Here is a 26,314-nt window from a genome sequence, read left to right on the forward strand (position 1 = left end):
GATGACACTGCCAGAAAACACACTGTGGGGGAACTGGAAAATCCCACCTTGTGCAATGCTTTAAGACTTAAACAAGTTGTGTAGTAAGTTTCAAGATCTAATGCTAACTTTTTGATTCAGCGCTAGACACAATAATTAATATTTTAGCAAAATAACTTGGCCACACAATTTGATGCCTCCATCTCAGAACAAGCACGAGGATTGTGATAAGCAACCAGCCTGAGCTCTTTACTTCCAATGCAGGCATATAACAACTTAGTGATTCCTGCTCATTATCATGATTGCTGTGTGCAGTTAATGCTAACTGAACTGTTGGGAGGCTGCATAGATCGGTGGGTTGGGGGGGGGGGGAGTGGTGGCGGTGGGGAGGAGGTGGGAAATTAAGAGGCTACACCAGTTAAAGTTAACCTGCATTACTTAAAACCAGCTTGTAACTCTTCAAGGGAAACTGTATTGTGACAGGAGCAGGTATTGGAAGCCATTTCACAACTGATTTTGACCTGGGAAAGACAGAAGAAATAGCACACCATGGGAGAGAGCAGGCTCCAAGATTTTCCGAAGCTGCAGTGGAGATTTTGGTTGTGAAGATGCAGAGGAGGAGAAATGTGCTCTATATACAGAGGACCAAGAATGCCTCCAGCTCACTGGAGAGTGAGTTTTTGCAGAGGGCACTTTGAGAGGATAATTTACAAAAGAAAGTTCATGGATATGCACAATGTGATGCTTCATCCATTGGCAAGCCTTCCAGAAAGGCTGTAGTCGATGTCAAGGAACATGGAGAAATTCAGCACTAACTTTGCAAGCCCATCCATTCCAGAACAGAAATGTCAGCCACTTCCACACACTTGTTGATCCAAGCATGATGCAGCATCCGATGACAGTCTCAGCTTCCATTTCAATACACTCCTCAGCCACTCAATATCTAAATGTTGTAGAAGAAACTTAGACTGAAGTGAAGCAAGGTTCACACTGCTTTTGTGCAATTACAGCTTGTAAGCTCAGACTGCTTACTGCCATGATGTTGATGATATCAGTGTTTAAAGGATCTTGTAGTGAGTCATGATAGTCTAGTATTGGATGGTCCAACAGTCCAGCCCTCCAGCATAATATTAGCTGATATTTAGCCCTTTAGGAATTATGGTGATTTTGTGTACCACAAGCCTGCTGTCTCCTGTCATTTCTCTGGATGGCATAATTCACCATTGCATCATTACCACTCCCCCAAAACACTTACTGTTGCCCCTCAGCCAATTAGCCCAGACTCTTGTGCCCAGTCAGCAGCCTTCTACAAACTATGCCACAGCCATTGGGGAGGTGCTGCATTGGAGCAGTAGGACAGGCATAGACATAGGGAGACATGGGCACTAAGGAAAAGCCCACGGGTGATCAGATGATTTTTGTATCCAATATAAAATTACTTAATACATGTAATGTTTATCTTGTATTGTCTTTTGTTTGGTATTTTTGCAATTTATAATGGTCAGTGACAGAGGGAAGGCAAGTTGTGGGATTGTTACTGAATGGGAAATGGCTGAATTTTCCAGTATTGCACTTGGATGAGTTCTTTGTGGCAGCTAGGCCAGAAAAGACAACATTGGTTTGCTTTTGTCTTCCTCTTGCTAATCTTCTTCCTCCTTCTCCATCTCCTTAAATTCCTCTACTTTTTTTCTCATCCTCAGCTATTCACCAAAGAGCTGGTAACAAAAGCTGTCCCTTCAAGAATAGTAGGTTGTGCAGCATACAGTAGACCTCTGTAAACTTGAGTACTGGAGGGCTCCTTCAGAGTGGTTCAACATAATTTCAGCATGCTTACTGTATCAGATTTTGTGTGACAGCATGCTAGCATTGAGTGCATGCTGTGGGTCACATACTGGAATCATCAGCAAGTGGTCAGCCCTTGTTGCACAGCAGCCACTCTTTGCATTGTCATGGTGGCTAAAATGGAGTGGGCATAGTAAGCTGGTGCAGAATGAAGGCATCATGCCTGCTGCCAGGATACTGAGTGTTGACCTGCCTAAGTCACTGCACATGATTGTACACCAACTGGACATTGAGGGAGTTGAATCCTTTTTAGTGGCAAAAAAGATCCTCGAGTAAAATGCAGCACCCGCAAAGAATTGTGTGCCAGTCAATGGTATCCTGCACCATGGAGAAGCATACAATCCTGGTGAAGGCATTTGCCTGCTCTGCCTGCTGCTCTCTGTGGGTGAAATGCAATCAGCTGACATTGAATAATTAGCTTAAGTGACTATCCTAATGCAATAGTGGATGGCCAACTGCAAAATGTTTCAAAAATCACCTACCCCAGTTTGGATAGAGTCCAATGCAGAAATATTCATGGCCATGACTCACCCTCACAACAGTGACAACTGGGCTGCAGTTGTGGCTGGGGCACATTTGGCTGTGGATGCTTCACATTAAATTAAAGATATTGAACAAGTTAAAATATAACAGTGTTCTTCACTGAAGTTCAGATAGGAGAATTGTTCCTTAAACACCTTTAGCTGATATGGTTTTGCGGATGATTCTTTCTCCTCCTCCTCTCTCTAGAACTGCTCTGCTCTTTGTCATCTCTGTTCATTCTCCCAGTCATACCATTTTCCAAGAGGAATGTCTTCCACTTTGCCCATGTTTGGGAGAAACTGGTTTGTCTAGAAGCCTTATTGTCAAGTCCAACTCTTGATAGTGGTGGTATCAGTAGGCATTTGCTCCACCATTCTTTGCAGGCCTTAGCAACTTTCAAGAATTTGTACAATCACAGCAACAGCCAAAGTAAGTCATCAGCAAATTACTTGAATATACTTGATTATGTCATTAATATTGGTGGTGCTGATAGTGGGTTAAGAGGGTGGGGTTGCCTTGCTACTCAATGGGTACTCAGCTCTGCATGATTAAGAGATGGTATTAGTGGGAGTGTTGAGCTTCAAAATGGCATCAGCTCAGATTTACACACTGTTTGCTGATCTGCCTACTCTATACACCAGTGGATGCCAACTGCAAGCATATTAATATTTTTGCTAAGGTAGCGTTCACACAACTTGCACCAGAAGTGCCTGCATTTGCTGCAGATGCTGTTTTGGCACTCTAAGATCACTTATAGCACCCAAAAAATGTGTGATACGCATCCACTTTCTGCACCCTTTGTTTTTAAGTACTAATGTAAAAAACAAAGAATCTGGAAAACACACAGTACATCTGTCAAACCCTGAAAAGAGAGACAGATTACTTTTTTGAGCCTATCATAACTTATGTTTGCGTTCCTGCAAAGAATCAATGCTCACAACCAAGATCCTTTCTTTTTTCAGTTGTTGATGGATCAAACATATATTTCAGATTTTTCTATTTAGTTAGCAATTATAACATTAAACTCATTGTGATATGATGTATATGTGTATTCAACTCCTGTGAATCATTACCCACCTCAATTCAGGATATGATATTGCAGTCCTATGTCTCTGAACTCAGTCTATAGTAGCAGTTTGTAGTAGTTAGACATGTATACATACTCTCCCAGTTAACACTGTGTGTATATGGTCTTATCTTGAAATAAAAAATCCATGTTATTGTTTTATCAATCCTTGTTACATGATTGATATGTTTACATTGAATAAAAGAACATAACAATACTGATTTCCCACCCCCTGCCTGCTGGCGAGTCAGCAGGATAATTACATTATTTCTACATCCCTTCTTAATTCTGGACTCATCTCTCTAAACACAATGCACATACTGCAACCTACAATAACCTTTCCAATTCACTGATTATTCTTTCACATTCACCAGAAATAAAGCCTGGTCAAAAAGTAAAACTCTGCAATACTTTCCAGATAATTCTTAAACCTCCTCATGACATATATTAATTCAGTACAATTTCCACCAATCCCTTTTAATCCATGCATTCATGATTTGCTCTTTTTGAAGGTAATATTTATCTAATTTTCAAGAAAAATGCAGATTTGTAGCATTTAAGAACGATCACTTGTAGTGAAACATTTTCTAGGGTTTTAAAAATTCCACAGTACATTTTGAATGGCTGTAATATAGCAGTTAGACAGTTTTGATAGTACGATACCATAATAATGTAGTGTATTTTTGGGGAGACAAAACACAGTATTCTAATGAGTAATTTATAAGTAATACAGGAAAATTCAACATTTCTGTATGTCAAGCGGATTAAATTTCATGTAATTACAACATCTTAATGACATGGTTTATTGTTACTTATCTGCAGACATTGCTGTTGTTTACAAATGTCCAATATCCATAATATTTCAGTAAAACTGAATGCATTTCTCTGCAAAAAGAAAATCTGTTGGATATTGTTTTTTTTAATCATATAACGCTGCCTGCCTTATGCAAAAGTTATCTTGCTTTCCTTCTTGGTGTATGATGTCAATGTTATGCTGGATAGAGAAGTCCACAAGGGATGGGAGCAATAGGTTAATCCATTATGTAGAAGAAGACCACATCTAGTTAGCCAAAGTGTGTTACAATGCCATAAAAAAAACGAACCCTAAATTTGTTGCATTAGTTTATGACATTTGTCATATTCCACGGATCTCTGTCTGGAGCAAGAATCTGTGTTTCCTCTCGTGCTACCATCCTAATTCTTTTGACCTGTTCCAGACTATAACTTGATTTGATTTATTATTGTCACATGTATTAATATACAGTGTAAAGTATTGTTTCTTGCAGACTACACAAGTAAAACATACCGTTCACAGAGAAGGAAAGGAGGGAGTGCAGAAAGTAATGTTACAGTATAGCTAGGGTATAGAGAAAGATCAACTTAATGCAAGGTTAGTCCATTCAAAAATCTGACAACAGCAGGGAAGAAGCTGTTCTTGAGTCGGTTGGTACGTGACCTCAGACTTTTGTATCTTTTTCCCAAAGGAAGAAGGTGGAAGAGAGAATGTTCGGGTTGCATGGGGTCCTTAATTATGCTGGCTGCTTTGCCAAGGCAGTGGGAAGTGTAGACAGAAATGTATAACATCCTCCCACGATGGTTATTTCTATGTGTAACACGTATTGGTCAAGAAATTCTCTAAGTGCATAAATTATGCCATGTAAAATATGAATTCTGCAAATTAGTTAACACCCATTTTTTTATAACTGCTCAATTGTATTTCAATTTCTGCCAGGACTTGATTATTTTGTCTTTAAGGGCAATGACAGTAAGTTATCTTAATTGGATATAATGAAGTTAATGCTGCTGTATACAGATCATTGCTTACTCTTTATATGTAAATGCTTTGTGTTTACTACAATAGTCTTCACTCATGTATTTTTAAAAATAATTTGTAATTAAACACCTTGCTGAAATATGTGTCTGAAAACACTTCAGGTACTACACAACACAATGGAGACTCAATACTAAAGGTGATATCAACCAGAAAATGCCTTTCCTTCACCTAACAGTATTTTGCATATTACTTTTTCTTATCTAATTCTCTTTCAACATACTTCCTGTCAACGCAAACCACACAGTAATCTACGGCATGAAGAAACACCTGATGAATCCCAGGTCAAGACTTTCCTTTTCTGGTTTCAACTTTGTTTTTTCCAGCCCCGTGGATAAGGGTTATAATTTGGATCCGATATTTGTTTTCCTGAAATTTCATGTTCAGAGTATGCCCCAGCAGATAGGTCAGAGTCAGTCAGTGATTGCTGATAATTTAGTGGCTGTTTATACATTGAACTCTCGTAGAAGGTAGATGCTGGAATGGATGTGCTAGCTTTGATTGAGGATGTTATGCTAGATGGTCTTCTGACCTGGGAAGCAGCAATAGAAGAGTAACTGCTTGAAACTGGGGGAACATAGGCTACTCGTGTCTTCCATTCCTCTGGGGGCTCAGGCAATGTCTTTCGGCGGGCTGCTGAAACAATATTCTTTGCTATTGACTCCTGGATATTTCTACTCTGAAATGCTTCCTCGACTGAACCAACAGCAGACTGCGATGCAGCCTCCCAGGGGCTCAGCTTTTTCAACAAAGTTTTATCTGACTGGGAAGATGATCTTCTTGATGAAACGGTTGCTGGCTGTCGCATTGCCTGTTTTCCCGAAAGCCCATGAGAATAGCCATATTGTGGGAGCTTCGCTGGTGCTTGTATAGGTTGAAAGCCTCTTGGCTGCACCTGTAAATCAAATCAGTGAATCGAGTATCTGATTGGAAACCAAGACAGATGCACAGGACACAAACAGCAAAAGAGAAACCTCAAATGTGTAAAACTTGGATATTCATGCACCCTATCTGCGATATATATTGTAAAATGAAAATTCTGTGCACATTTGAGATTCATTAACATTTCTTATATTTTGGTATCCTTTTAGAACTTTCTCAGCCTGGAACAAGAAAAAATCTAGCTTTGTTGGGATATCAGTCATAAATGATTTAGTTTACATTGAAAAGTATCAGTTATTCACCTAAAATCTATGCTATTTTTGGAATCAGTGGGTATCTTCTCAACATAGTTTCCGAAGAGCATTTATTACTATCCTTTTATACTTGACATAACATGCATTTACATTTCTGAACCTTTACCACAAATCCCAATGTGTTTCCCAATTTTTAAAGGATATATTTTACTTTGTTTATTTATAATTAATTGGCTATTTTAATACAGAAGAGGTCATTTGGTGAGTCATTAATGGTGGTTATGCTCCATAAGAGCTACTTCCTGCCCCTCTTCATCTAACCTGATAAGCCTACGCTTCAGTTCATTTCTTCCCCATGTACTTACTTAGCCTTTCCTTAAATGCATCTGTGCTTTTTGCCTAAATTACTTCATGCAAAGCAAGTTTCACTTCTGAAACATCTATGAGCGCAAAACATTTGCTCTTGGGCTGTTCTTAGTCATCAGTAAGATATGGGTGATAGCCATCAAGAAGAAAAATTACAAATAGGTTAATGGTCACCCATATGAATGGAATTTTTTATCATGTTGTTGTTGGTTGTGATTGTTTATTTTTGTCCATCATAAAGTTTATTTATTAGTAACAAGTTGTTTTACATTAACACTGCAATGAAGTTGCTGTGAAAATCCCCTAGTCGACACAGTCCTGCACCTGTGAAGGAGAATTTGGCACAGCCAATGCAGCTAACCAGCACACCTTTCGGACTGTGGGAGGAAACCAGAGCACCCGGAGGAAATGCACGCAGACAAGGGGAGAACGTGCAAACTCCACACAAACAGTGACCCAAGCCGGGAATCAAACTCAGGTCCCAAGTGCTGTGAAGCAGCAGTGCTGACCACTGTGCCACCATGCCGCTCTGGAATTTGCAAGTTTATTTCATTTGAAATTTGTTCCCAATTTGTCAAGGTTTAATAATGAGGATTTGAAAATGAATGTTTCCCCCACACCCAGTGAGATTGTGAATTTCAGACAGTCCTGGGATCTTGCACTGTCTTTTATTGTTTTCCAAAATCTTTTGTTTGGGGTGGGTTTCCCTGAGAGTAGTTTTTGGGTAGCTGGCTGATGGAGTTCACTGATTAGCTTCCTATTAGTGCTGACAGGAGGCGCTGGCAGCCAGTCTGCTCCAGGCCACTGTGATATAGAGCCATGTGACCTGCCATTAACCTGTTATGGGTCTGTAATCAGGAGGAGGACCTAACAAGGAAATATTCTAAATTGTTGGCGTGGAGCGTGGAGGGGCACCCCTACTCACCTTGGCCCTTCTAAAATAAACGTAATCTTACCTTCTGGATGGAGCAGCAGCTGAAAATAGACAAAGTGTGCACAGTGCATGCTCCTCTCATTGTGTTGAATTGGCAATTGGGATTAAAGAACCCAGATTTGTATACAGATTTAGGTGAGTGCTCCAGCTACCCACTGCTAGGTTATTGGGGAAATAGCATTGGCCGTAACATCAGCATGAATGGAGTGTTGAGTCATACCTCACAATGGGTCGGTGGCTGTTGTCCCATTTCCACTAGATTTGAGGCTTCAAAATGTGTAGAATATGTATTATTATATAAGTAATGGGTAATTTAAGAATTGTTAAAAAAAAAATTATCAATGCATATGGTAACTTACAAGTCCAACATATAACAAGGATCACATGCTTTATGTTCCAATGAGCTGGTTTGCATTAGAGATGACAGACTTGAAATAAGTAAATGTAAACATACTAACAATTTTATAAAAATAGAACGAATATCAAAATAATCTTCACGTTGTAAAGTTTTGCTTTGTTTGACTTATGATCCATCTCCCATATTGAACATCACAGAATTCACAATTCAGTGGCCCATGCAGAATTGGAAATTGGGATATTTCACTGAGCTGTGGCAATCTTTTCTTAAATGCCTCTGAATCTAACCTGTGAAATAAAGAAACTGGCACTTTTTCTCATGATGGAGATGCTGGAGGTAATTTTGACTTTGGGCAAATGTGTGAAATAGACACTATTGCTTTAGTTGCTTAATATGTCTCTCCTATTTTGGAAATGAAAACTAGGAATGATGTGTAAGGTCTGCTCAATTTATGTTATTCATTTTATATTATCAGCCAAAGTTAAAAGCCCACTGTGTTGAACTTTGCGGGTAGTCCTGGAAAATAATTAAGTATCTTTTCATGGGAATATTTCATCATCAGATTCTACAATGGCCTTAACATTAACTTCATATGAAGTAGGATCTAATTTTGACTTGGGAAGGATAATCAAACAAGTGACAAACAAATCAGCAATGTGTTGTGAACTCTGCCCAGTTTTCTTTTCCATTGAATTTGCAATTCCAACCAGGTACAGTGGAGGGGATGTAAAATTGGCTGGGATTCGCGTAGAATGGGTCTTCACCCAGACAATGAGCTTCCCACTAGGCCAGTTGGATGTGCATCCTCCATCTACTCTAAATACTGTCCATCATGTCAGAAGCTGGTGGCCAGCAGGAGAGATATCCCAGACCTGTAAATTCCTCAGTTCCACCCTTTGTTATATTGATTGACCTGAATGCTGGGTTAAAACAGATGTTCGGTTCAGTAGAGTGATATAAGTGGGACCCAATCAGGAAATCAGGCTATGCTGTTGGTGCAGTTGATTCCAGGTTACCTTTGCTTGATTGGTCAGGTTATGTTATAACAGGAATTAATACCTCCATGTGGCAATCTTTGTGTGACCAAGACCCATTTTCCTACACCACCTCGACAGATGAGCATCAGTTGGGACCAATTGGGAATAATGACTGACTATAACTGATTTCCACTGGAAGTAACAGACCACAACTAGTTTTGACTGCACCCAACAGTCATAACTGTAGATTATATCTGGGTACCAGATGTACCCCCATTTGTCGAGTTGTATTTAACTCATGCTTCAAAATCTTATTGAAACCATTTGACTTGTTTACTGCTTTAACTATACATGGCTAGAATAACTGGTACTGAATAACGGGAATGAGTTGTGGTTCCACTTGCCCAGTGGACTTCAACTATAACCATTTGAATTTTACTGGAACCAGTTGACTTCTGTTGGAACAAGGTGACAGGAAAACTGGAACCAGTTGGAATTAAGCGGAGGCATTGGCACGTCGGTACACATTTTTATATCAAGTTTTCAATGTTTTACAATGATATTTTTCTTCCCACTTCATATAAAAGAATGCATTATACATATACACATTTATTAATGTGGTGCATTTTACCATTTCAAGATTTTTGATTTTTTGAGTATAGTCTTACACAAAGGATCACATAATGGCAAAACATAAATTGTATTATATTGAAAACTTCTCAGAATAGGAAAATAATTTTTCACATTGAGAAACATGGAAAAAGCCATGATAGGATTAACCATTGCAATAGATACCTTAGCAGCATAACATAGTGTCAATCATAACTCAGTGGTAGCATTCCTCACATCCAAAGTGATCAGAAAATAGCCTCACATTCTCTGATAACCCCCCTGTTATCAATGGATAATGGCAAAACCTACATGGGCAACAACTAAGAAATTGAGATGAAAAAGTCATATGTAAGCAGAACAAAACTCTTAACAAATAAAAATGAACCTAAAAATTAAATACAAGTTATGAACATAAGGAATAGTAAACACCACAAGTAAACATAAACAGACAATGAAGGCAGATAACCCTTACTGTACTTTCCCTCTGCTAGCTAAATGTCCCTCTTGATTGGTAATGGCTGCCTCCCACCTGCCTTGATACTCCTATTCCTCTTGCCATTACTGAATGACTCCTTCTCGTGCCCCCTCACCACTCCTGCCCTCCCTTGAACTGAATATCTTTTTCCTGCTTTCCATTATGCTGCCCCAGTACTTGACCAATTGGTCAACCTCCTTGACATTTGACAGCATAAATCCCCAGGGCTGATGAGATGCATTTCCACATTATACTGCATGTGCCAAGCACATGCCCACTCACTCAGCCTGTCCAAATCATGCTGAAGCATTTTTGCATCCTCCTCACAGCTCACCTTCCCACCCAACCTTGTATCATCTGCAAATCTGGAGATAATACATTTAGTTCCCTCGTCCAAATCATTGATATATAATGTGAACAGTTGGGATTCTTGCATAGATCCCTGCAGTACTCCACGAGTCACTGCTTCCAGTCAGAGAAAGACCAATTTATTCCAACTCTTTGCTTCCTGTCTGCTAACCGCTAAAAGCACTACCCTCAATCCAATGTAATCTGCTATGATTAGGGAGTAGGGAGGGAAGTTTGCAGCTGGGAAGATCTAAATGTTCCAGACGCAGACCCAGAGAAGCATTCCCAGACCCAGCAATATAATGGTCAGGGTCTAGGTAGGATGCCGCAGAGAAGTCACCCTACACATTTTAACTGCCCACTCCACCACTGAACTGATAGCATTAAAATGATCCCACCCCCCTACATTTTTTGAAAGTTTCAATTCATACAATTGAGCACAGAACAACCCACAATATAGGTAGATAGATAAAGTCACCATAGTCCCAGATGATCATAGGCTGCTGGTGATTTAACCTAAGGATCACCACATCTCAGTAGAGGGACAAGGTTGAGGAGGTGGGTCTTCATGAATAACTTTAGCCAGATGCAGGAATTGAACCTACACTGTTGGTATCACTCTACATCACAAACCAGCTGTCCAGCCAACTGAGCTAAACTGACCCACATATAGTAATAAAGTTGCACTGACCACAGAGACACTAGAATAGGGCTGTCAAATGTATGTCCTGCAGCACCAGTTTCATCTGGCCCGGGTATATCCCAGAAACTTTTTCCCAGAGTGCAAGAGTCAATTATTAAGGGGTGTAGGTTTAAGGTGTGAGGGGCGAGGTTTAAAGGAAATGTCCGAGGCGGATGAATCTTTAAATTACTTCCACTTAATAGATGTCGAAACGAATGTGACAATCCTCCCTCCCCCTCAATCAACTCCACCAAATCTATTAACTGTTATTAACACATTGTGTTTCTAGTCTAGTGGCACTGATTCCTGATTTTTAAATTCTATAGTGACAATTGGTCCTTTATCAAAGTCTTTATCTAAGGGAAAGGCAGACCAAGGATATCATGCAATCTAAGAGAAAAGACGAATTTAATATTTCTTTGTGGACATAAATAGAAAGTGCAAAATCAAAGTGCTTGATTTGCAAGCAACCAATAGCTGGAGTGAAAGATCAAAGATACTGTAAAGCAAACTATGCTGAAAATTATGATAATAGCATAGAAATGTTGTTTGAAAATTGAATTGATGAAATTAATCTGATCATCTATGATACTTCCATATATACTCCTTACTCTTAATAAATACAGAAACATTCTTACATGATGCACCAGTATGCACCTTTTAATGTCTTTTGGAGAGAATAGAATGGTACAACAGACAGTCAACACTTTTTCCAGTGCATTCCACAAGGTTCCTTGCCTGCTAAATGCTATTGTTAACCCAATGACTTCTTGCATAATATCGGGTCTCGGTTCATAGAAAGCACATACCCACTAAGGAAAGAACAAAGAACAAAGAAAATTACAGCACAGGGACAGACCCATCGACCCTCCAAGCCTGCACCAACCATGCTGCCCGATTTAACTAAAACCCTCTATCCTTCCGAGGACCATATCCCTCTATTCCCATCCTATTCATGTACTTGTCAAGATGCCCTTTAAAAGTCACTACTGTATCCACTTCCACTACCTCTCCTGGCAACGAGTTCCAGGCACCTACTACTCTCTGTGTAAAACATCTGCCTCGTATATCTCCTTTAAACCTTGCTCCTCGCACCTTAAACCAATGCCCCCTAATAATTGACTTTTCCACACTGGGAAAAAGTTTCTTACTATCCACTCTGTCCATGCCTCTCATAATCTTATAGAATTCTATCAGGTCCCCCCTCAACCTCCATCGCTCCATTGAGAACAAACCAAGTTTCTCCAACCTCTCCTCATAACTAATCCCCTCCATACCAGGCAACATCCTGGTAAATATTTTCTGTACCCTCTCCAAAGCCTCCACATCCTTCTGGTAGTGTGGTGACCAGAATTGAACACTATATTCCAAGTGCAGCCTAATTAAGGTTCTATAAAGTTGCAACATGACTTGCCAAGTTTTCAACTCAGTACCCTGGCCGATGAAGGCAAGCACGCCATTAGCCTTATTGACTACCCTCTCCACCTGCATTACCACTTTCAGTGACCTGTGTACCTGTATACCCAGATCCCTTTGCCTATCAATACTCTTAAGGGTTCTGCCATTTACTCTATATTCCCTATCTGTATTAGACCTTCCAAAATGCATTACCTCACATTTGTAAATGCATTACCTCACATTTGCAAGTGGAAGCTAAGAGGCCGATTCTCCCAAAAGTGCTGAATTGGTGAGAAAACTGTTCTAAATCTGACAGTTCAGCTTCTCACCTGAATCTCCGCACTCTAAGAGAGGTCCCAGTCAAGAATCTCATTAAAAATCCAGGGTGCGGGGCTTATTCGCACTGGAATTTTACAGTTCTGGAGCTCTGTGCGTGCGCAGTGGCCTCAAACTGTTAACCTCCCTTTTGCTGGCCAGCTTGATCACTGGCCAGTCCGGGACCCCCACAGTGCTGCCCCTCCAGCCTTCCCCATGGTCCAATAGCGGCCCCCACAGCAATTCCCAGGCCAGCCCTGACCCCCCCCCAAGCCCAGGGCGCCCTGTTGCCCAGGCCACCCCTCAGCAGTGGCGATCTCTCCATCCACTCACCCCGGTTGATCCTCCGTGGGATCAGACCCTCTCGGAGGCAGGCTGCACCCTCTCCCTCCGCCACCCCTCGGCCCACCCCAATCGCTGACCCCCCTCCATCTCAGATTGATCCTGTCTACAGTGTGGCTGCAGGACCTTCCCACCCCCACCAATCGCCCCTAGGCCCTGCTCACAATAGGCTCCACACCCTTGGCACTACCCAATGGCAGTGCCAAGGTGACCCTGGGCATGGGCACTTTGCCCCTTGGACAGTGCCGGGGGTATAGGCTGGCAGTGCCAGGAAGCACAAGCCCAGGGGGCACCACCGTCCCACCACCTGACCTCCTGGGGGGCCCCTGATTTCCCCCCCCACCTTCATTCTGGCAAGATCCCCCATTAATTCCCTGAACATGGGAGCTAATCTGAACCCTGCCGGAATGAAGTACTCATGGCGGGGTGGAGACTCAATCAGGACCTGAAAGATCCCGATAATGAACACATATGCATCTTTAAAATACATGCAGAAAAGATTTGAATTACTTATCTGCCTTCCCGCCCTTTCCAGCATGGTCTGACTGGCAACTGTTCGCTGGCTCTGGGAGATGCACATGCGTTCCCGATGTATGTGCAAATCCCTGTTCAAGGCCGCAGACACGCGTCTCCCACTGTGACCCAAGAGAAAAGATGCAGGTCGTAATGGGAGAATTGCAGCCTAAGTTTCAGGTTGTGTGGCAATGGATGATTGCAAAGGAATGGCAAAAGTGATACCATTTAAAAATTAAAAAGCAAACAATCATTCCTAATTTTTTGCAGGCTGACATGGATGGGAATCAGCATCCAGTGGTTAGGCCAGAATTTGTTCTTCATAAATGATTAGATTATTGGCAATGATGGGGGAAGCGGAAATGTAAATCATAATTGCACTTCCATTCTCGCTTCCTTTGGGAGAAAATATTGCCTTGAGGTCAAAGAAGATAAATGATCATGATGACAATAAAAGACCTGTAGGAAGGATTTATAGTTATGGTTAATTACCAGGATAAGGGTAGTGGCTGGCTTTTTGACGGTAATTAGAGATAAATGAGGATAAGGTGTTTCTTAAAGACAGCTGCTGGACAAAACTGTGCTAACAAAAAATCACTTGTCTATAAGAAAGCATGTAATAAGGGTGCATTTATATTCCTGACCTGTAATCTTTACACTAAAACTCAACTGGCTGCCTTGAACCTGAGGGGTGGGGGATGTTTTGTGTGTGTGTGTGCGTGTGTGTGGAAGTGGAGACCGAACCAATGGCCTTCTCAGTGAGTTCCTGCCCAAACAACCTGTCATAAGAACATAAGAACATAAGAAATAGGAGCAGGAGTAGGCCATCTAGCCCTTCGAGCCTGCCCCGCCATTCAATAAGATCATGGCTGATCTGTTGTGGCTCAGTTCCACTTTCCCGCCCTCTCCCCATAACCCTTAATCCCCTCTCTTATCAAGAACCCATCAACCCGCTTCTTAAAAATATTTAGCGAGGCAGCCTCCACCACTTCAACGGGCAGAGAATTCCAGAGATTCACCACCCTTTGAGTGAAGAAGTTCCTCCTCAACTCCGTTCTAAACCGCCTCCCCTTTATCTTGAGGCTGTGCCCCCTAGTCCTACTGTCTTTTTTGAGCGGGAAGAGTCTCTCCACCTCTATCCTATCCATCCCATTCATCATCTTATACGTCTCAATGAGATCTCCCCTCATTCTTCTAAACTCTAACGAGTACAAGCCTAGTTCATTCAGCCTCTCCTCATAGCTCAATCCCCTCAACTCCGGTATCAGCCTAGTAAACCTCCAATTTTATGGTGAGATGGGTAAGGTTTATGCCAGCCCTTCTGCTCTGGGTCTAACTGAGGGCCTTAATTGACCAATTAATAACAATTTAAGGTCCATTTTTCCCCCAGCCTCAATTTTCAGGGAGGTGGGGAACGGGTGGGAAAAGAAGAAAATAAGGGAAAAGAAGCTCCACCTGCAGCTTCTGATGCTGTTGGGATTTGAGAGCTATCAGCCAGTGGCTCTCTGAGATGTGGTTTTGTCCCAAGTGAGGGGCAGACGTCCCACGTACAGCTATTTAATACCCTTTGGCATATATGGTCGCAAAGCATTTTGTGCCAACTCTTTGGATGCGGGAAGAGAAAACCTGCTACCCTAAAAATCCTGGCCATGATTCTAATAATGCCACAGGGATTGGAGCTTCAACTATTAACAACCCTATTTTAATTATTTGAATGAAGGGACTGAGTGTGTAGTAGCTAATTTTGCTGATAACACAAAGGTAGGTAGGAAAGCAAGCTGTGATGATGATACAAAGAGTTAAGTGAATGTGCAAAAAATTGGCAGATGGAGTATAATGTGGGAAATGTGAGCTTGTCGACTTAGGCAGGAAGAGTAGAAAATTAGAATATTATTGAAATGGGAAGAGATTGCAGAAACCACAGAAAGCTAACAGAAAGGTACTGTAAGTGATTGGTTTCCTTCCTTAATTCATAACTTAAGGAAGGAAACCAAAACTATAGACAGTATTCCAGATGTGGCCTGACCAAGGTACTGTATAGCTGTAGCAACACTCTTCTACTTTCAAATTCCATTCATCTTGCAACAAGCCTAGCCAGGCTGTAGTTGTTTTCCTTAGAGCAGGGAAGGCTCAGCAGGGACCTGTACAAAGTTATGAGGCTATCGAGAGGGTGTACAGGAAGAAACTTTTCCCCTTAGTAGAGGGGTCAACAACCAGGGGGCATAGATTTAAGGAAAGGAGCAGGAGTTTTAGAGGGAATTTAAAAAAAAACTTTTTCACGCAGAGGGTGATTGCAATCTGGAACTCACAGCCTGAAAGGGTGATAGAGGTGGGAACTCTGACAACATTTAAGCAGCATTTGATGAGCATGTGAAATGCCATTGCCTATAAGGCTATAGACCAAGTGCTAGAAAATGAGATTAGAATAGATAGGTGCTTGACAGCCTAGATTCTCTGACTGACTGGCACTGCATCCTGGTACTGCCACCTGGTAGTGCCTGGGCATGATCCTCTCACCCGAGTGATGTACCTACCTGAGCTCCTTTGGGTCATGTGTTCACCTGGTCCACGCCTTAGGAACCAGTCAGGTTTTACACTGTTCTGCCCTCATGTCAACGTGGATGGTTTCTCTGAAGGGGCATAGATGTCTGATAATTATCTGCTAATTAATTCAAACGGGGGAGGGGACAACTATGTCTCGCACTCACAACGGCTTGAAACGCAATTTGCCTGTTCTTGCAATATTTTCCGCTCCTGTTGCCGAACCCACCCGATGTGATCGGAAGAGGAAAATCCTTAGTGTCATGAAGGCATGGTGGGAATGAGCCACATTTTAACAAATTTGCAATCCAACAGAGTCTTAAGTGCACTGCTGTATCTCACATCTTACATCTACACGAAATTCTTCACCAGCCCACTCAAAATATTCTATGAAAAATGTGCTTTCCTGAACATTTTATACAGGTAAATTATTAAAAGCAAAAACTAGGAGACAAAACTGTGACTGCCAATGTGAGATACGGCTATAATTTAATGTCCCAGTTAGATGGAATTTTAAAAATATTCTTCCTCAATAAATGTTTAAAAAATTACATAATGGGTTAAGAAAAACTACATTTTTGCCAGTGAAAAATTGTTTGCAGTCACGTATTTTTGTAAAAGACTTTTGAAACATTATTTTAAGGTGTGGTATATTACTTATGCTGATATTAAGGTAATTTATTTTTACTCACTCACAAAACTGAATGGTTCCAGTATTGGTCATAGCCAGCTTCAGAAAGTAGATCAACTCTTTAGTTCCATTCTTTTCTAGAGTCAAGCTGATTCTCAGTGGTTGAATAGAGCGTCTGCTGCCACCAATTGGTAGGGAAACTGTACTAACCCTGAGGGTGCAGAGTGCTATTGCAGATCACTGAATTTATTTGGTTATCTAGTTTTGAAAAGAAAAAGACCTCTGACATTATACAAATATTTCATAATATATATAAATTGATGTTGATATTTTCTATGGCCTTCACCGTTGCTATGTAATTTCTGTAGACCAGGCTAGTTTGTCGAATTTCACCAATGACGCTGGATTGTGGGCTAGTTTTGAGGGTTGCATTTACAAAGGGGTGAAAATGATAAGACAGGTTTTTGCCTGCCCCAAAATTAAATGTCGTGCAATAACTAACTCTCAGTTGCCGGCATGAGTCCAGCTCCACATATCAACACCATCCAGGACACGTTAACATCCTGTACACCAACTTAAATGTCCAGCTGCTTCAGCATCGATGCACAGTGGCAGCAGTTTATATGATGCACAAGAAGTATTGCAGCAACTTACCAAGCAACTTACTCCTCTGACAGCACTTTCCAAACCCCCAACCTCTACCACCTAGAACAAAAAGGGCAGCAGATGCATGGGAACACTGGCTACAACAACTCCACTAAGCCTCACATCATCTTGACTTGCAACTACTTGCTGTTTTCACTGTTGTTGAATCAGAATTCTGAAACCTTTTGGCATTACTGTGGGTGTACTTGAACCACATGGACTGGCTACGTTCAATATGGCAGCTCACTGCAGCCTCCTCAATGGCAATTAGGGATGAATAATAATTATCAGCTTTATGCCTTACACCCACGTCATAGAATCATAGACTCCTCTAATGCAGACGAGGCAATTTGGCCCATTGTATCTGCACCGACTCTCCAACCGAGCATCTTACCCAGGCCCTAACTGTAACCCCTTGTATTTAACCCACTAATCCCCCTAATCTAGGCACCTTGGGACACTAAGGGGCAATTTAACATGGCCAACCCACCTAACCTCAACATCTTTGGACTGCAGGAGGAAACCAATGCAGACGTGAGGACAAAGTGCAAACTTCACACAGCCAGTCAGCCAAGGCCGGAATTGAACCCAGGTCCCTGATGACATAAGGCAGCAGTGCCAACCACTGTACCACTGTGCCATCCTATGACAGAACTAAAAAAAGAACACACAAGACTATTTACCCTGTTCTCTATTAAATCATCGGAAATTTTATCAATCCAACATCACAGGCAGACCAGCATATAATGTATAAATTACATTATAAATAGAATGCAGCTACCTCCATTGTTTCCGTTCCTGGTCTCCAGATAAAATATGTTCAATGAGAAGTTACCATTCCTACTACTTAAATCTTCTTGTGCACTAGATGGTTAGTTAATGGTTAGTGTACCATTAACATGTTCAAATGTAAACTTTGGTGTGTTCAATTTAATGCTTTAATTAACCTACTTTCAATGGATAAATTATGGCATTAAAATAACAAAAATGGGAAGTTATTACAAATGTGCATGCATCTATGCTAAAAATAACACATAATGGGAATGAAGGCCACTGATTAACTCCACATTGTCGTACCTACTAAGGTTCAGTATGTCTAGAGAGGGTCATTTTATGCATATGTATAAGAAACATCATTGTCTCATTTCAAATAAGTATTTGTGAGATCTGAATCCTAAATATCAAATTGGCTAAATTTGAATACTTGACAATAAACTCAAAATAGGCCAATCAAAGTCATTTAAAACCAACTTGCCTACTCCAATAAAAAGAATGAGTGTAGAAGAATGGAACTTCATGTTGCAACAATCCTTATGATCAGTTTCTGAACTTAATTACCAAAGATGTTGCAAAGAATCATATGAACAGACCATTTTGGTGCAACTAGTCCATGTTGGCATTCATTCTTCACTTGATTATCAGGCCTAATCCTAAACATATGAAACATTGAAATATTGGAGTGGGAGTAGGCCACTTGACCATTCGCACCTGCTCCACCATTCAATTAGACCATGGCTGATCTACCTCGTGGCATCCCAGATTCCTTGATATCCTTGAAATCCAGAAGTCTATTGATCTCTGTCTTCAACATGCTCAATGATTGAGCTTCCACAGCCCTCTAGGATACAGAATTCTAAAGATTCATCAAACTCTAAATGAAGAAACACCTCCTCATCTCAGTCTTTAATGACCTATCCCTTTTGTTTTATTCATTTGTGGAACATGAGCGTTGCTGGCTGGCCAACATTTATTGTTCATCCTGAGCCACCCTTGAACTGAGTGGCTTACTAGGCCACTTCAGAGGGCATTGGAAAGTCAACCACATTGCTGTGACTCTGGAGTCACATGTAGACCAGACCAGGTAAGGATGGCAGATTTCCTTCCCTAAAGGACATTAGTGAACCAGGTGGGTTTTTCCAACAATCGACAGTGATTTCAAGGTCGTATGCAAATTCTTAATTCCAGATTTTTAAAAATTTAATTCAAATTCCACCATCTGCCATGACAGATTCAAACCTGAGTCCCCAGAACATTAGCTGAATTTCTGGATTAATATTCTAGTGATAATACCACTGAGCCATCGCTTCCCCGTAAACTGAGACTGTGTCCCCTCATTCTAGTCTCGGCAGCCAGGGAGAATATCCTGACTACATCTACTCTGTCACACCCTGTAAAAACATCCAGAGTTTCAATGAGATCACTCTCAGTGTTAGAAACTCTGGAGACAACAGGCCCAGTTTCCACAATCCCTTCTCATAAGTCAATCCTGCCAGCCCAGGAATTGTGGTAAACCTCCGTTGTAGTCCCCCTATGGCAAGTATACCCTTCCTTAGATTTAGAGGACTAAAATTATACACAATACTCCAAGGGCAGTTTGACCAAGGCTCTACACAATTGCAGCAAGACATCCTTACTCCTGTACTCAAATCCCTTACAATGAAAGTCAATATACCATTTGCCTTCCTAATTGCTTGCAGCATCTGCTAGCTTTTAGTGACTCATGAAAAATGACACTCGGGTTCCTTTGGACATCAACAATTCCCAGCCTCTCACCATTTAAGAAGTACTCTGTTTTTTTTTGTTTTTTCTGATATTCACCATTTTCCCATGTTCCTGGCATACCCTCTCATTCAACCATTTATCTAACCTTTTTTAAAAGTTGTTTTTCAAAGTTTAAAAATATCTTTGCTTCAATCATTAACTCCACTAGTGCATTGCATTGCCTCATAACAATTTGTGTAATGGAGTCTGTCACAGAAATCCTAAATTTAATCTTATCTCTATGTCTGTTTGTTTCATTCTCCTCAATCACAGGAAACAGCCTGTTCTACCCACTATAACCTTCATGAGTTTAAAAATCTTTATCAGATCTTCTTTACCAAGAAAAATAGTTCTAATATTTCAGATCCTTCTGTGTGTTTGTTTATCCTCTGATCTGGAACCATCACAGTAACTCTACACTGTCTACATTTACTGATCATCCTTCACAATGGTGAGGGGCCCAAAACTGCAACTGTGGCCTTCCTAAAGTTTTATAAAGATTGTTTTTAACAATTTTATACCACTTGTCAGAAAAAGCAGAATTTATAGCCTTATTCATTTGAAATAATGCATTTAATATTATGAACCTGAAACCCAACCCCTCTTCTTCCAACATCCAACCTCCCCCACTCAAATCAAATTAGAATCACAGGGCAGAATATTACCGGAACGTCTGCCTGAGGTTTGTATGATCCTGCTTGAGGCCAACGGAGAATGCTGCTTTCTGATCCTTGCCCCAGAATTGGGGCGGGCATGCTGATAAAATTCCAGTTACAAAATACCTACAGTGCAGAAGGAGGCCAATCGGCCCATCAAATCTACACTGACTCTCTGACAAAGCATTCCGCCCAGCCCCTATCCCCGTAATTCCACGCAATTACCCTGCTAATCCTTCTAACCTACACATCTTTGGACACTAAGGGGAAAATTCTGCCCAAACAACCTAACCTGCAAATCTTTGGACTGTGGGAGGCAAACAGAGCACCCGGAGAAAACCCACACAGACACGGTGAGAGTTTGGAAACTCCACACAGTCACCCAAGGCTGAAATTGAATTCTGATCACTGGCGCTGTTTTGCTTTTTCTTTGTTTACCCACAAAGTACCATCGCAGACTGACAAGGAATTCCGTCTGCAAACATAATTCCAAATTCACCATTATCTCAATGACCTTTTATTTTATTCTGGTCAGAGTTATTAACTTTTGCTTCTGAGTTAGTATTGTCTTCAGGTTTAGACCCTATTCCCTCTAGTTCTGTAACTAAATCATTGGTAATAAAAGTACAACGGTTATGGAATATTTACATGGTTTGATGAACTGAGAACACTGGGAATCTGGTCTCGGAGATTGTGACCACTGAATGGAGGAAGTGTGGGGAGGAGAATCTTAGATGGGTGGTAGGGAGAGAGGTCACAGCAGTGGGAGACTACAGTCTAGTTATATCAGGGCATGTGAGATCAAGGTCTGATCCATATACCTGAAAGATGATGTCTGAGATGTCTCTGATGTTATACATCTGGCCTGATCTGCAATGAGCCAAGTTGCATTGAGCTCCTAGTGAACTGTAATTGAAAATCAAACTGTTACTAGCATCTCAGTGGACCTCATGTAAAATTAAACAATCGAGTCTCAGGCAAGGTGGGGTGACAATTGGTGACCACAATACGCCATTCCAGATTGCTGGTTGCGCCTGCACCCACACAGTTTAAATGGAATACTGGGTCCAATACCTGTGTAAATTGTGCACAAGTCACCCCACCCTTAAACTGATGTGATACATGTGATATAAATTTTATGCCCAAATAAATGGCGCATTGCATACAAATTTTTGCCTCAATGTTCAAACTGCTACTTAATCAATGTTTTGTATAGATTTAGAATTATTTCTTTCTTTTTATGTTCTATACGTTATTCACAAAACCTAAAATCCCATATCCATAATTACAACTTTATAAACACACCTTTCCATTTTTCAAAGATTTGTGATTACTAAAGACTAAAGAATGAATTTTTATGAGGGGCATGGGACCCCGACATTGGGTAATGTTGTCAAACTCACACTTGCCGTCAATGGGACTAGATCAACAGTTTACATAGAAACATAGAAAGTAGGAGCAGAAGTAGGCCATTTGGCCCTTTGAACCTTCTCTGCCATTCATTATGTTGTGGCTGATCATCCAACTCAATAGCCTGATTCCAGTTTCCCCCCCAATATCTTTTGATCCCATTTGCCCCAAAAGCTATATCAAACTCCTTCTTGAAAACATAATGGGCAAATTTTACTGTTCCACCTGCCACAGGAAGCGGGATAGGTGAGGGATGGATCATGGAAAGCTCCAATGACCTCGGGCAGGATTTTCCAGTTTTGGGATGAGCGAGGCTGGAAAATCCGGGCCACAATGTTTTACGTCAATTCCTTTCTGTGGTACTGAATTCTATAAGCTCACCATTCGCTAGGGGAAGAAATCTCTCCTCTTCTCAGTCCTAAATTGTTTACTCTGTATTTTTAGACTATGACCCCTGGTTCTGGACACCCCCACCATAGGAAACATCCTTCCTGCATCTACCCGGTCTAGTCCTGTTAGGATTTTGTAGGTTTCTCTGAGATCCCACCACATTCTTCTGAACTCCATCAAATATAATCCTAACTGCCACAACCTCCCCATAAACTCCAGGCCTGTCAACCCAGGAATCAGTATGGTAAACCTTCGGAGCATTCCCTTAATAGCAAGAACATCCTCAGACAAGGAGAACAAAACTGCACATAATAATCCAGGTGTGGCCTCAACAAGGCCCTGCATGATTGGAGAAAAAGATAGCTGTCCGGTACTTGAATCCTCTCACTATGAAGGCCAACATACCATATGCCTTCCTTACCACCTGTTGTGCCTGCATGCACTTCAGCAACTGGTGTATGAGGACACCCAGGTCTTGTTGTACATTCTACTTTCTCAATTTATAATCATCCAGATAATAATTTGCCTTTCAGTTTTTGCTACCGAAGTGGATAATCTCACATTTTCCATATTATATTGCATCGGCCTTGCATTTACCCCTCACTCCAAATCACACTGAAGCATCTCCGCATCCTCCTTACAGCTGACCTTCCAACCCAGCTTTGTGTCATCAGCAAATTTGGAGATATTACAATTAGTTCCCTCATCCAAGTCATTAATAAACATTATGAATAGCTGGGATCCTAGCACCAATCCTCACCATACTAGCTGCCATTTGGAAAAAAGATCTGTTTATTCCTACTCTTTGTTTCCAAGAGGTTATTGCAGAAGGTAAGGGGGCACGGAGTTGGGGGTAGGGTGTTAGCGTGGATAGAGGATTGGTTGTCAAATAGGAGGCAGAGAGTGGGGGTTAATGGGTGCTATTCGGATTGGCGGTTGGTGACTAGTGGAGTGCCCCAGGGGTCGGTGCTGGAGCCTCAGCTATTTACCATTTATATAGATGATCTGGAAGAGGGAACCGAGTGTATGGTGTCGAAATTTGCTGATGACACCAAGACTGGTGGAACGGCAAATTGCGCGGAGGGTGTGGAGAGTCTGCAGAAGGATCTAGATAGGCTGGGCGAATGGGCCAGGAAATGGCAAATGGAATTTAATGTTGGCAAGTGTGAGGTGGTCCACTTTGGTAGGAATAATGGTAGGAAGGACTATTACTTACATGGCGAAAAACTGCAGCAGGCGACGGTGCAGAGGGACCTCGGGGTCCTTGTGCATGAGTCGCAAAAACCCAGCCTGCAGGTGCAGCAGGTGGTCAGGAAGGCGAATGGGATGCTGGCCTTCATAGCGAAGGGGATTGAATATAAAAGTAGGGAGGTCTTGCTGCAGCTGTATAGGGCATTGGTGAGGCCGCAGCTGCAGTACTGTGTGCAGTTTTGGTCGCCGCACTTACGCAAGGATATTTTGGCCTTAGAGGGAGTGCAGAGGAGGTTTACTAGGCTGATACCGGAGTTGAGGGGGTTGAGCTATGAGGAGAGGCTGAATAAACTAGGCTTGTACTTGTTAGAGTTTAGAAGAATGAGAGGAGATCTCATTGAGACGTATAAGATGATGAATGGGATGGATAGGATAGAGGTGGAGAGACTCTTCCCGCTCAGAAAGGACAGTAGGACTAGGGGGCACAGCCTCAAGATAAAGGGGGGGCGGTTTAGAACAGAGTTGAGGAGGAACTTCTTCATTCAAAGGGTGGTGAATCTCTGGAATTCTCTGCTCGTTGAAGTGGTGGAGGCTGCCTCGCTAAATATTTTTAAGACGCGGGTTGATGGGTTTTTGATAAGCGAGGGGATTAAGGGTTATGGGGAGAGGGCGGGAATGTGGAACTGAGCCACGACAGATCAGTCATGATCTTATTGAATGGCGGGGCAGGCTCGAAGGGCTAGATGGCCTACTCCTGCTTCTATTTCTTATGTTGTTATGTTCAACACACTACCCCCATGCGCTTTAATTTTACATGCTAATCTCTCATGTGGGACTTTGTCGAGAGCTTTCTGAAAGTCCAAGTAAATCACATTACTGACTCCTCCTCATCAACTCTAATAGCTACACCCTTGAAGAATTTCAGGAGATTTGTCAAGCATGATTTCCCCTTCATAAATCCATGCTGACTCCATCCAATTCTACCACTCTTTTCTCTGCGTCTGCCATAAAATCTTTGATAAGGGACTCCAGAATTTTCCTCACTACTGACATCAGGCTGATTGGTCTATAATTCCCTGTTTTCTCTCTACTTCCCTTTTTAAATGGGGGGGTTACATTAGTTACCCTCCAATCCGTAGGAACTGTTCCAGATTCTATAGAATCTCGGAAAATGATCCACAGTGCATCTGTTAGTTTTAGGGCCTCTTCCTTAGGTACACTGGGAGGTAGATTTTCAGGCCCTGGGGACTTATTTGTCTTCAATCCCATCAATTTCTCCAACACTATTTCCCTACTAATACCGATTTCCTTCAGTTCCTCCCTGTCACTAATCCTGTGTTCCCCAACATTTCTGGTATGTTGTTTGTGTATTCCTTTGTGAAGACAGAACCAAAGTATGTACTCAGTTAGTCAGCCATTTCTTTGTACCTCATTGTAAATTCCCCTGCTTCTAACTATAAGGGACTTACATTTGTCTTCACCAATCCTTTTCTCTTCACGTATCTATAAACACTTTTACAGTCAGTTTTTATGTCTCCTACAAGGTTATTCTGATGCTTTATTTTCCCCATCTTAATCAATGCCATGATTCTCCTTTGCTAAGTTCGAAACTACTCCCAATTCTCAGGTCTTTCTGGCCAGTTTGTATGCCTCCTCTTTGGATCTAATACTATGTCTAATTTCTCTTCTAAGCAATGGTTTGTCCAACTTTCCTGTTTTAGTTCTGTGCCAGGCAGGAATGAACAATTATTGCAGTTCATGCATGCTCTATTTGAATGTTTGCTATTGCCTATTCACTATCATCCCTTTAAGTAACATTTCCCAAACCACCATAGCCAACTCAAACTTCATACCATGATAGTTTTCTTTATTTAGATCCACTACGTCAGTCTCCAGCTCAGTGAAGGATTCTATCATATTACACTTATCCACAGGGGACCCCCACAACTAGACTGCCAATTATTCCTTTCTCATTACACAATACTCAGTCTAGGTTACCCTGTTCTCTAGTTGGTTTCTCAATGTATTAGTTTAGAAAACCACATCATACGCACACCAGAAATTCCTTCTCGTAAGTATTATGATGAATTTCATTTGCCCAATCCATATACAGATTAAGGTCACCCATAATTACAGATGGTCCTTTATCACATGAATCTTTAATTTCCTGTTTAATGTCATTCCCAACATCACCACTACAGTTTGGGAATCTTTATACAATCGCAACTAACATTTTCTGCCCTTTGTTGTTTCTTAACTCTACCCACACAGATTCCATATTGTCCGAATTAATATCCTTCCTCAGTAAGGTGTTAATTTTCCCTTCAACCAGCAATGCACCACCACCGTCTTTTCCTTTTTGTCTGTCCTTCCTAAATATTGAATATCCCTGGATGTTCAGTTCCTATCTCTGGTCATCCTGCAGCCAAGTCTCCCTAATCTCGACTATATCATACCTGGTTAGACTTATCTGCGTGATTAATTCATCCACTTTATTGCTAATGCTCCACACTTTAAGGCACAAAGTCTTTAAGCTCACCTTTTTAACATTAATAGCCCCATCCTCACTACTTTTCACTAAGGCCCTGTTTGAATCTGGCTCTTGGTTTCTCT

The 26,314-nt window shown here is 41.4% G+C and overlaps 1 protein-coding gene across 1 annotated transcript in view; it reads right to left on the reverse strand.

Annotated features, from left to right (window-relative positions):
- Window positions 1-371: 371 nt before the first annotated feature.
- LOC145344312 (synaptopodin-2-like) overlaps window positions 372-26,314 on the reverse strand; it is a 105,062-nt gene continuing 79,119 nt past the window's right edge. The window contains exon 5 of the mRNA XM_080191413.1: window positions 372-6,135. Coding sequence (XP_080047539.1) covers window positions 5,548-6,135 — 588 coding nt within the window. The 3' untranslated portion in view covers window positions 372-5,547. The remainder of the gene's footprint in view (window positions 6,136-26,314) is intronic.

This window comes from Carcharhinus amblyrhynchos, chromosome 1 (assembly GCF_965287045.1).
Source record: "Carcharhinus amblyrhynchos chromosome 1, sCarAmb.v2.hapA, whole genome shotgun sequence".
Classification (NCBI taxonomy): domain Eukaryota; kingdom Metazoa; phylum Chordata; class Chondrichthyes; order Carcharhiniformes; family Carcharhinidae; genus Carcharhinus; species Carcharhinus amblyrhynchos.